Genomic DNA, 13,573 nt, shown 5'->3' on the forward strand with positions numbered 1-13,573 from the left:
CTGATGTATATAAGGAAGAGACCTTTTTCTTGAGGATGAGTGAGATAGGAATAAAAGTAGAGGAGGGGTTCCCTTCATGGTGCAGTGGAAACAAATCCACAAATCCAACTAATATCCATGAGGATGCAGTTTTGATCCCTGGCCTCGCGCAGTGGGGTCAGGGTTCCAGCGCCACTGTGAGCTGTGGTGTGGGTTACAGACACGGCTCGGATCCCAGATTCCGCGTTGCTGTCACTGTGGTGCAGGCGGCAACTGTAGCTCCAATTTGCCCCAATTTGCCCCCTAGCCTGGGAACATCCATATGCCTCAGGGACAAGGCCCTAAAAAGCAAAAAAGAAAAAAAAAATTAGAGGAGACAATTTCTATTAATTAGAGCATTTTTCCATATGTATCAGAATACCCTAGCTATCCTCTTAAAAACGCAGATCAGGTCTACTGAATGATAATTACTGAAGAAGAGGCTGGAATTCTACGTTACTAACAAGCACTCCAGATGGCACTCAGGTACACTAAAAGTTTTGAGAACCACTGTAACAGCACCTTGGAGGAAATAATATATGCAACTCAAGACATACATTAAAAAAAAAAAAAGGAACACAATTTTTTAATACATGGGAATTATGTAAGGTTAAGCATAATCACCTTAAGATATCCCCCAGATAAATGTCTTTAACAAATTTACTCCTTTAAAGTGTGTGGTAAATATGGAAGGGCTCGGCTATTTAATTTAAGTGGATTCTATGTGATTCTGTTCCTCAGTTGGTATGTCAATAAGGCTTATAGGAGAGCACAAGGATGAACGTACACATATATGTGGCAATGAAAGGCTTCTGGATATTCTGAGACAAATAATGCATTCAGCGAAAACCAATTTTTTTTTTAATAAAAGAAAAGCATCACCTGGTCATAGGAATACCTCTTCCATGGTTCACAGAATATAGTACTTACTTTCCTCTGACATGGTAAGGTTTGAAGCAAGGCTTGAAGTTTCGGGTTTCTGATCATTGACTTCAGGGTTGCTTACTTGACTGGGAAAACCAAAATGAATATATTAGCCCCTGACTGATCTGTGGCATTGCTAAAAGTGATTAAATCACACCATTTCTTCCTAGGTAAGTAAGAGGAAAGGTAAGTTTACTTCGTGGTATCTTATTCTTGGTTTTTAGCAGCTACCTAAAGAACTAGGACCATGGCTAGTACCCTCAACCTTCTACTGTTTTTGTCATAGCCCTGGACCATTTCAGCTTTTGTATCACTCAGAGATTCCAGCTAAGCCACAGGCAAATCAGATTCTCTTAAAGACCACAGTAAAAGAAAAATTCCACAACACTTAAAAATGCTCTCACTTTATTTCCAAAGTACCAAAGAAAAGCAAGGAGATGCCTGATTTCAGACAATGGTCCTCATAGTCACTTAAGAAACTTTTTCAAATTATACATGCCTGCGTCCAAGAAGGGGTTCCAAACTTCAAAATGGTGCATCCCATTGTATTTCTCTTTTACCCCCATTAAAAAAAAAAAACCCAAATTTTTGTTAGCATACCCCAAACTTAGCACTATCTTAAAAAAAAAAAAAAAAAAGACAAGACAAACTACAAAAGACAAATCATGTAAACTAGGAAGACAAGTCATTATGTTAGACACTTTAATATTGGGAAGATACTACAATTCTGAAATGAATGAACGAAATCCTCCCTCTTCCTTCTACCTTCTTTTCCACTTTCTCTCCCTCAACTATCAGTACAGCATAGTGCTTAAGAGTGCAGATTCTAGAACCAGACTGCTTGAGTTCATATTTCACTTTGCCAAAACTTTATGACTTTAGGCAAGTCACTGAACTCTGTGCTCCAGTTTCTTCAACTGTCAATGAGCGATATAGAACCTACCTTTTAAGGTTATTACAGGGATGAGTGAGTTAATATATGAAAAATACTGAGAGCAGAGACTAGAACAGACTAAGTACAAAATAACTGTAACTATTGTTATTAAATACAAATTCTCCCCAGCGCAGGTATCCTTCCCACATTTGTGTTCCCTACCAAGAAATCTGCTTTGCTGCTCTACACTCTAGGAGAAGTGGAGGACACTGTCCCTGACACTCCACATATCTGGAAACATAAGACTGACTAATAAAAGGTAAAAGTACTTTTTACATAGAAAATTTTTTTAAAGAAATGTTATTTATAAAAAAAAATACACAGCATCAAAATTCTTAAAGCTGTCATATCTTTTCTGAATGGACCTCTAATATTCAAGTTACAATGTTGATAAAGGTTTTTTCCCCCGGTATATTCTGAATGTTCAAACAATTTTTCCTCAGATATAATTAATTTTTAAAGGTAAATCCCCAGATGAAGTTTATTTTAATCTACTTACTCAAATGTCTGTATTCTTGGAATAGCACTTAATATACTAACCAAGACATAACTATGGAAATTGAAGAGTAACGGTAAGAACCATACTGAATAGTAATATCACTGTTTCCCCAAATGGTTATTTCTTGTAATTACCTGAATGACTGGTAAACATACACACTCTGGGCCCCACCTATGCCTCCTTAAGTGGGATTCCAAGGAGCAAGGTATAAACCCAGACAAGAACTTGACATTTCTGACTATGACTGCTCTTCTATGTGTACCTGAATAAGTCTGGATTCCACTGTTATACCTACTGTGGAAAGATTGTTTCTAGATCTTGTACCTTGTAAGGTCTGGTACACAATGGACCTATTCCTAAAACCCTATGGTCCTGGAATCTTACAGCCAAATTCTCTATTCAGTTGAGTACCTAGAGATTAAATAGAAACAACAGCACCAAGAGAGTGAATTAACTCTAGCACTTTGGTAAATATTTTAAATTATATACTGTCTCAAAATATAAACATAAATTTTACTTAACAATATGTGCATGATGGAAAAAAAATGTTCTAAAATAAAATGTCCCTCCAAAAAAAAAAAAAAAAAGCAAAAACACTCAAACTCTAAAAGTAAGCATCCAAATACCTCATTCTCATTCAATTAAACGCTTGTCAATAATTAGCACAATCAACCAATGAACAAATAAATAAAATATGGCATAGACATATAATGAAGTCACAGTCAGCCTTAAAAAGGAAGGAAATTCTGACACATGCTACAGCATGGATAAAGACATTATGCTAAATGAAAAGAGCAAATCAAAGAAAGACAGAAAATTTATGATTTCACTAAAAGGATGTACACGAGTAGTCAAAATCATAGAGATAGAAAGCAGAATGTGGTTGTCAGGAGTTGGGAGAAGGGGGAAATGGAGAGTTACTGTTTGATGAATGAACACAGTACTTCAGTTTGGGAAGATGAAAAAATTCTGGAGATGGATGGTGGTAATGGTTGCATAACAATGTGAATGTACTTAGTACCACTGGACTTTATATTTAAAAATGACTGAAATGTTGACTTTTATGTCATGTAATATTTTATTTTATTTTATTTTTCGTCTTTTTTTTTTTAAGGGCCACACCTGTGGCTTATAGAGGTTCCCTGGCTAGGGTCGAACTGGAGCTGTAGCTGCTGGCCTACGCCATAGCCACAAGCAACACCAGATCCGAGCCACGTCTGTGACATAGACCACAAATCACGGCAACATCGGATCCTTAATCCACTGAGCGAGGCCAGGGACCAAACCTGCGTCCTCTTAGATGCTAGTCAGATTTGTTTCCGCTGAGCCACGACGGGAACTTCTGTCATGTAATATTTTATAATAAAGAAGCTGCTGAGGAATTCCCGTCGTGGCGCAGTGGTTAACGAATCCGACTAGGAACCACGAGGTTGCGGGTTCGGTCCCTGCCCTTGCTCAGTGGGTTAACGATCCGGCGTTGCCGTGAGCTGTGGTGTAGGTTGCGGACACGGCTCGGATCCCGCGTTGCTGTGGCTCTGGCGTAGGCCGGTGGCTACAGCTCCGATTTGACCCCTAGCCTGGGAACCTCCATATGCCGCGGGAGCGGCCCAAGAAATAGCAACAACAACAACAACAACAACAAAAAAAGACAAAAGACAGAAGACAAAAAAAAAAAAAAAAAAAAAAAAAAGAAGCTGCTGAAAGAGAGAGAAGGAATAACTGCAGGAAAAGATGAAGCTGACAGGTTCCACTGTACAAATGGAGAGGTGAGCCTTAAATAAGAGCACAGGAATGAACTGCAGAGACAAAGGTAACAGAATATTATAGAGAAGCAGTTAAAGGGGTAGATATGGTGATAGACAAATAAGGTAGTTCCTTTCCAATTTCTCTTTTAATTAGGGAGCCAGATCCCCAGCTGAGTAAATGAAGTGGGTGGAGAGGGCAAGGGAAGAGGAAAGGGAGGAGCAGGAAGGAAGGGTGGGAAGCAGGAAGAAAGGGAGGGAGGAAGGAATGGACAAAAGAGAAAGAATTTTACAGACTGAGAAATGAACCAGGAAGAGTGGCTGGACCACCAAGAGTGTTTAAGATGTAATCATGAATGGAAACTGAGACCAGTCAGCGTAGTTTTGCATTTTTCTCTCACAATGTTCAGGTGATTGGGAGTAAGTAAGGAATAGGTGGACAGCAGGTTTTAACTAGAGCTGTTAAACCCTCGGTTAGGCTAGGGAAGGATGACAGAAAAACGGGAGAGGAAGTAAGGAACTGAATAGATCTTATAATTTGAGCAGCATAAGGAAGATACTGAAGTCTTTTTTGAGGGAAGGATCAATGCTTGATAGTGAAAATATGATAGATCATTTTATTGGGAATACACAGCCTAAGACGGGGTAGTGTGAAAAAAGAATGAGTGAGCTGGAACGATAGTGTGTGGTGCTATAAAAGTAGGATTCTTGAAATTAAGATGCTAGAAGTGACACAATTACTGGTTCATATGGTTGGTAGACAAACAACAGGAAGTAAGAACTGCGGAAAATTAAAAATCATGGTGTTGTAGAAGCCAGAGCATGACATGCAAAGAAGCTGCCTTTTTCTATAAGCAGAGTGGAGCTAATGAGTGCCTGGCATCCATTTGGTAATTAATGATTAACCCCTGGATATGCTTTATTTCTGTTTTTCCTATTATGTATACTGTACATCTAACTGAAAAATATTCACCATTGTGTCCCCTCCACATATCACAGGATCTGAGAGATAACATGAGGGTGGTACCTAGTGTTGAATAAATAATGAATAAATAAGAAAAAATCAGCACTTACACGTTTTACAGACAAACATTTATAGGGAAATTTTCACCTTAAACCAAATAATTTCCAAACTTAAAAGACTGACACTAAAAACCAAAAAGGGGGTAGTCAACCCACACGCCCATATACTAATAAGCATGTAAAAAAAAATTATAAGCAGGTCATTAAAAAGAAATTCAACTTGTACCTTAAAGTTTGCTCTCCTGATTCCTGCATCTTGGCTTTTTTCACCTGTAAAAATAAATATATAAAGACATCAATGTTGTGATCTATTTTTTAAATCATCTTGCTATTCGAATGGCAGTATAATATTATCTAATAAATTACAAGGTAACTGTTTCATTTTGTTTTGCTTAGATTTATTTAATTAACCTGTTATATTTTAGAGCTAGAAATGGACTTGTTTTTCATATGAGGGACTCTCTCCCCCTTTTTTTTAAATGAAAAAAAAAAAGTGTTTTTCAGATTCAAGGTAAAATGTTTATTAGGATTTTTCATTCAAGATAGCATGTTTACCAGGATGAGGTATCCAAACTTGGATATAAACTGGTTAGTTTTAAATTTTAACAGACACATAATTATATTTTCAAACAGTAAGTATGGCAACCTCACTAACATCTACTCATTTATTTAACAGAAATCTTTATATTTTAATTACCTACATGCCAAAAGTAAAAATAAATTATTATCAGGTTACCGGTGACTTAAAAAATATTCTTCACATTATTGTTTTCTCCCATATTTTCATTTTCTCTAATTCCTTCTAAGGTGAAAGCATTTCCACTGAAACAGTTTAATAATTCACAAATGGAAGATAATAGTTTTCTCTGTGTTTTTACACTACAAAGAATCTGATTTTAGAGTTTTCTGATTAGAATAGCAAGTTACAGTAGAAATATGCTTAGTCATACAAGTTATGAATACTTAAGAGCATTTTAAGCTGACAAAGTACAGAGTGCTGCCAACCCACTACAAAGAGCAAGTACTCACAAAAGCAGAAACTCTTCTAAACAATTTTAAACAAACATATCAGGTGGGAATAGAGCTATTTGATATGATTAAATTTAACATTTCAGACAAAGTAAATAATAAATAAAAGATAAATATAAGGCCCATACTCCTGGACATCTATTCCTCATGAGAAAACATGACAAAATAAATAAAACCAAACATTCCTGGTTCCTTGCTTATCAATACACATTATATAATGCTGCTTTAATTTTTGTTCCAGTAAAGATAAAATAGAAAAAGCATTTAAAAAAAACCCTCTAAATTAAAAAAAAAAAATTACAGAAGCACAGGAAGAAAAAAGAAAACAAAAACAAAATCCTTGAGACAGATAAACCCTTACTAAGCATGATATTAAATTCAAAAGCCATTAAGGGAGAAAATAGACTGATTATATAAACATTCAAAACTTTTGTATGATAAAAGATACCACAGACCAACTGGGAGGTCAAGGGAGTCCAGGGTAGTATACATATTGTGACAGAAGAATTTAACTGTATTACAAATATATGACATAGCCTCACTGAAAGGCATGGGGAAAAAATGTGCTGACAGAGTAATGTTGGAAAACAGTGTTTTGACTACAAGGCTAAAGACAAGAAAAATTCAACTCTCTAGACCATCTGCTGCCATAATTTCACCAAAATACAGGCTCTTGTTATAAAGTATGCTGTCCTTCCCACCTGAAGATGACAGTATTTACATAAGGTCAGATACTAACATTAATTTTCCAACAGTGGAGATAAAGGTATGCTTAGCTCACCCAAAGACCCTCTTTGCGATCAAAGAAATGAATTTGTGAGCTGCTTGATGGAGTAACCAAAACAGTCTACGGTCTCCAAACAGTAATCCATACAAAGAAAACTAGAGCACTGAGGAATCTAAACATCACAGTCTTAATTTTATTAGAGCCATAGAGTAACAAATTTAGCTAAGGAACTCAAAAAAAAAAAAAAAAAAAAAAGGGAAAAAAAATCCCTCGAGCAAAACTTTTAAATATACCACAAAGACGACCTTTCAAATAAGAACTGTGCTTTTTCATTTTTTATTTATTACAGTGCCAACTCAGTATAGAGACTGTACACATAAAAAGAAACGGAGAAAATGTACATAAAGTCCTATCTACCAAACAAAAAGTCTGGGGGAGGGAAAAGAGTTATCAGCTAATTCCCTTTCTTTTTTTTTTTTTCCTGGTCTCTTTGGGGCTGCACCTGCAGCATGTGGAAGTTTCCACCCAGGAGTCAAATCAGAGCTGTAGCTGCTGACCTACACCACAATCACAGCAATGCCAGATCCAAGACATGCCTGTGACCTACACCACAGCTCATGGAAATATCAGATCTTTAACCCACTGAGCGAGGCCAGGGATCAAAGCCAAGTCCTCAAGGATTCTAGTTGGGTTCAGTACTGCTGAGCCACAACAGGAACTCCGTTATCAGCTAATTTTCATGCACAACTGTTTATCTTGATTTGGGCAATTATGTCCTCCCATAAGTCAGGGATAGGAAACGTGCCACGCTGGCAGTAGAGGCCGGTAAACTAACTCAAAGGATAACAGATTTCACTGGATTACAAAAAGATGAGTTCAAATAATACAATCCAGAAACTAAATGCAGCTATTCTGGAAAACAGTCTAGCATTTCCTCAAAAGGTTTAACAGAATTACCATATAAATCCATTGGTTCCATTCTTGACTATACAACCGAGAGAAATGAAAATACACGTTCCCACAAAAACCTGGACATCAATGTTCATAACAGCATTATTCAAAATAGCCAAAAGACAGAAACAACCCTAGTGTTCACGAATAGATGGATAAAAAACAATGATAAATAAAATGATGAATGGCAGTTCCCATCGTGTCTCAGTGGTTAACTAACCCGACTAAGAACCATGAGGGTGTGGGTTTGATCCCTGGCCTTGCTCAGTGGGTTAAGGATCCCGCGTTGAAGTGAGCTGTGGTGTAGGTTGCAGACGCGGCTCGGATTCTGCGTTGCTGTGGCTCTGGCGTAGGCCGGTGGCTACAGCTCCGATTTGACCCCTAGCCTGGGAACCTCCATATGCCGCAGAAGCAGCCCAAGAAATGGCAAAAAGACAAAAATAAAATAAAATAAAATAAAAATAAATAAAATGATGAATGATAAAACCCATTCAATGAGACCTTCAGCAATTAAAGGGAATGAAGTACTCATACATGCTAACACAGATAAACCTTGAAAAGATTTTGCTAAGTGAAAGAAGCCAGTCACAAAAGGATTAATTATTGTATGAGTCCATTTATATGAAATAACCACAAATAGGTCAATAGGAAAGTAGATCAGTAGTTGCCTAGGATTGGTAGGGGAAGTGTGAGAACTGAGATGATTGTTAATAAACACAGAGTCTTTTTTTTTTTTTGAGTGATGTAAATGTTCTAAAATTGACTGTGGTGAGAGTTGCAAAACTGTGAACATACTAAAAACCATCTAATTGTAAACTTTAAAATGGATATGAATTATATCTCAATAAAGTTGTTATTTTTAAAATGAGATAATCTTATGGGCATGTTATGACTAAAAAGAAAGAATCACTGGCAAATTCATGAATCAGAGTTCTATTTGTGCCTCTCCTAAAAAATAAATAAATAAATAAATAAAGCAAGCTTTAAATATAACATAGTGAAGGAATACAAATAACCAATACATGAATTCAGAATATCCAAGTTCAAGGCTCAGTTCCAAGGGATAATTCACTACATGACTATTTCTCTGCATCTGTTTTCTCAACTGTAAAAGAAAAATACAGCTATCCACTTCACAGGCCTGCTGTGAAGATGAAATGGGGGTCAGGGAGAGACTGGGGGAGAAAGAATGAGAGAGAGCTGTTTAGGAAAGACAAAGCACTGTTAAATTTTACTATTATCACCATAAGCAGCAAAGACAAATTTGAATTCCCAAAATTTCAAGGCAAGACTTAAAAATACCACTTGCTAGATAAATAAATTATAATATGTATCTCAAATGTCATTCCAGAATTATTCTGAGATGGCTTATAAGTATAGAATTATAGTGCCTCCTAAGTTTGAACAAGAGACTAAAGCTTACTAGGGCTTGATAAACTGTAATCTTATGAATAATAAATTCAACAGAAGTCAGCATGAAGCCTATAAAAAGGAGTATGTCTGTCAAAATTTATCCACCACTGTCCAATAAACCGTATCATTCTTTTTTTCTAGAGAGTCATTTTTTATATTCTATAAAAGGGCTTGCTCATAACCTAGATGAAATTACACACAAAACCCCATATAATACCACTTTCTTTGATCATGCTTACCAAAAGTGATCAAATTATTAATTTGACTTCCAGAACTTGTCATAAGGAAATTAGTATGTACAAAGTGAGAGTAAGCATTCCAAATTACTAGAAAGGTAAGTATCTGTGGCAGAGACAACTGCCTGTTCCACCACTGTATATAAGGTGTGACTTGCAATAAGAGGCAAAAAACATGTCTTTTAAGTTTACAGGCTACAAGTCCAAGTCACATCTGGACCTAGTAGAAACTAGCGGGCATCAGATTCTACATTTGATCTACACACAGAAACCGATGGAATTTTGGGCTGTTTCTCTTAAGAGGAATGTGTAGGGAAAGGAGTTACATCCTGTTTTTTTGTTTTTTGCTGCTTTACATATTATTCTCTCTCTCTCTTTTTTTTTTTTTTTTTTTTTTTTTTTTGCTTTTTAGTACCGTACCCATGGCCTATGGAAGTTCCCAGGCTAGAGGTAGAATCAGAGCTACAGCTGCCAACCTATGCCATAGCCACAACTTGTGATCCGAGCTACGTCTGTGACCTACTCCACAGCTCAAGGCAATGCCAAATCCTTAAACCACTGAGGGAGGCCAGGGATTGAACCTGCAACCTCATGGTTCCTAGTTGGGTTTCTAACTCCTGAGCCACGAAGGGAACTCCAACATATTGCTCTTAATGTACAAAAAATGAAACAGGTGAACCAAAGAGAAGACTACGACAGATTCACTTTTAAATACTCAGTAGTCTTTTCCCTCTTCCTGGGCACACAGGATGTTACAAACTGAATGTCGCTGTGCCTCTCCACTCTTAAATCCATATTTTGAAACATATCCCCAATATGATAAAATTTGAAGGTAGGGCTTTTAGAGTGATTAGGTCATGAGGATGGAGCTCTCATGAATGGAATTAGTACCCCTACAAAAGAGACCTCCTTTGCCCTTTCCAGCCATGTAAGGACACAGCAAAAAGATGGCAGCCTATGCAGGTCCTTAACAGCCCCCAGAACTGTGAGAAATAAATTAATTAATTAATTAATTGCTGTTATTTATAAGCTACCCATTCCAGAGCATTTTGTTATAGCAGCTGCATGGACTAAGACACAGAATGATTGCATTTTCCAGTCCCCCTTGATGATGGTTGGAACCATTCATGTAAGCCACTTTTTTTCTTTTTTGTCTATGCCCATGGCATAAGGAACTTCTGGGGCCAGGGATCAAAACTGCACTACAGCAGTAACCCAAACCATAGCAATGACAACACTGGATCCTTAACCTGTTGAGTCACCAGGGAACCCTGCATGAAAGCCACTTCTATAACAAACCCTTAAAAACATCTCATGTGATCCTTCAATACTCTCTTCCACTTCTTAGGCAACCATGTAGGCCACAAGCTGAAGATAATGGCAAGAAAGCAGGTCCTCATAAAAGCGGCCTTCAAGGAAGACTGGCCCAGGAAAGCTGTCAATCCAAGGTGATAGAAAAATACACTGCAGATTCTCCAATGTTAATTACCTATAATGAGAATTCTAGTTCATATTCACACTATCATTCATTCAACTGACTATTCTCTATCAAACCTTCCTGCTAGAGAACATAATGACAAATAAAATACAGTCCTTGGCCTCGAGGAAGTTACAGTCTGGTTGAAAAGAAATAGACAACTTCTAAAACAGTGAAATAATGATTTTGATAGAAATTCAAGGCTCTAGGGAACACACAAAAGGAGCATCAAATCCAGTCTTTTTATTAGGGGAAGATGGCCAGGGATTATAGGCACAAAGTAGGCCAGTAAGTCACCAAAAAACTTTCTGGCGGAAGCATTGTATAAGGCAGTGGTTCTCAAGGTTTCTTTCTTGCTGTACTTTGATAATCACTCTCACCAGCTAACACCTGTAATAACATTCTATGATTTCAATACATTAGTCTAAACTGAAACTTTAGGGATAAACTGGATTTAGCCAGGCAACGAGGGGGAATTTGAATTTGGAGGTGGGGAGAAGTAGAGTGATTCACACCCTGGGAACAGCATGAATAAAAAGGTTCACAGATGGGAGAGAGCCTTTCTACTGAGAATTCACTGACTGGGAATTATGTTTGAGGGGGGGTGATAAAAGCAGTCTGTGCAAGTAAAAAGAAGCGTAATCATGAAGGTCCTTATAAGCAAGATTAAGAAGTTCAATTTTATCTTGAGGATAATAAGGGGGCTGACTGTATTAGTATATTTAGTACCCATTAATCACAGGGCCAAACTAAGAGCCAAAATTGCTGACATCTCCCCTGTAATCCAGAGCCTATATGCTGAACCAGTTATTTTCCCTGCTCTAAATCAACCCAGGACCAGATACCTAGTGAGAACTCCTCTACCCCCAACCCCCCTGGAATTATTCAAACTAGCCAATCCTATATTGTATACCCTGCCTATATTGTATACTTGCCTCACCTAGCCTGTGGAAACCTCAGTTAAGGCTATGGCCTATGCATTCCCCTAGGATACATTCTAGGACTCTGCTATGCATCTCTGCCTCTTGACTGACATCGCTGCTTCTCCCTGTGACTCTGTGTGGCATGCCATGTCTCTCATTTCTAAGAGAACAGTAACATTAAACTTTTCTTTCAATGGCACTGACCTCTCTGTGTCGTCACTCAGTCATCTTTATAAGTTAAGACCCAAGCACAAATCAATTAAAAAAAATTATGCCCCTGACAATCACCATTTATAGTCAGCAGAAAATCTGTTTTTAAAGCACTTTAATTTTTCTTTCTCTCCGAAGCAACAATCAGGTTTTGCACAGTGTGGCAAGGAAATGAAGCAGAGCAGAAAAAAAATGACTCACCAGCAGGTCAGCCTCACAACTCTCATTACCTTAAATAGGTAAGGAGTAACTAACAATAACACTCATTTCAATAGTATGTCTTACCTAAGTCTTTTGAAATGATTAGACTTTTGTCTTACTACATCAAAGTTCAATGACATAATCTTCCTTGGAACATTTAATGTCTCTAATTCAGCTATTTGTTCTTACAGTGCATATAGTAAATACATCACTGAAGATAATTTTTAACCTTACCATTTCCCTGATTATTAATGTGCCACTAGGGATAGGGGATGACATTTTAAATGTTTCAAAAGGTCGTTTTACCAATTGTTTATGTCTTCCGAGTTTCATATTTACCTAAGTGAGAGGGCTAAAAGGATAACAGCAAAGTAATCACCAGTATGCACGTCTCAACATACAGAAAAGTATTAAAAATATATTAAAGGCCTTCATTACCTAAATGGAAGCTGGCATCCATCCTTCACTGATGTAAAGAATCATATTTAGAACATAAAACCATACTCTATTATCTGCTTTCAAAATTCAAGGTTTTTTAGGTTTTATAGAAAGGTAAACATGTACCACTCTATATTCTCTCTTAATATAAAATGCGAGAGGCTCATTCAGGACAGCAAACCGAATCAGTTCTTTATCTAATTTTAGAAAACTCAAGTCAAAAGGAAAAGATTTTTTAATATAAAAATATCTTAAGAGAATGATTACTACTGCCTTCCTTTTTTAAATGCTAAGAGTTAAAAAACACTTGGAAAGACAAAAAAAAATTAAAAAAATAAAGAAGCCATGGTAAGGGAGTAAATCTTTAATATTTGGGGACATTTAAAATGATTTTATTTATGTTAATTATTGAAAAGAAATTAAAAATTCAACCTATTCTCGAGGGTCTCATCTAAGAAATAGCGAGTGGCCAAATTATACTTTCTTCAACTACAACTACTTTAAAAAAATTTAGTCAGGGAAATTTAGGTAAAATAAAACTAAATTTTCTGACAGAAATTGTATATACTGTTCAGGAAATAGAGGTCCTCTTTTGTTTTCTAAAAACTGTAAGAATAGCCACTGATTTTTTAAAATGGTATTTCTACAGTACTTACTTTGTAATGCTGAATTTTCTAAGCAGACTCCTTGGCATTAAATTAGCAAAATATGAATTTAAGAACATACGACATTATCTTCTTAGAAGGAAAGTATTAAGGAGTCCTTTATTTTACTTCTAATTTAGAATCTGTAGAATAACTGAATAATATCTACAATCCCTTAAGATTA

The 13,573-nt window shown here is 36.7% G+C and overlaps 1 protein-coding gene across 2 annotated transcripts in view; it reads right to left on the reverse strand.

Annotated features, from left to right (window-relative positions):
* The window catches only part of EYA3 (EYA transcriptional coactivator and phosphatase 3), a 90,448-nt gene that overhangs the window by 52,729 nt on the left and 24,146 nt on the right, over positions 1-13,573 (reverse strand). For both annotated transcript variants that reach the window (XM_021095661.1, XM_005653379.3), the window contains exons 3-4: positions 5,367-5,410; positions 949-1,028 (exon numbers count right to left, since the gene is read on the reverse strand). In XM_021095661.1, the coding sequence (XP_020951320.1) occupies positions 949-1,028; positions 5,367-5,410 (124 nt within the window). The remainder of the gene's footprint in view (positions 1-948; positions 1,029-5,366; positions 5,411-13,573) is intronic.

This window comes from Sus scrofa, chromosome 6 (assembly GCF_000003025.6).
Source record: "Sus scrofa isolate TJ Tabasco breed Duroc chromosome 6, Sscrofa11.1, whole genome shotgun sequence".
Classification (NCBI taxonomy): domain Eukaryota; kingdom Metazoa; phylum Chordata; class Mammalia; order Artiodactyla; family Suidae; genus Sus; species Sus scrofa.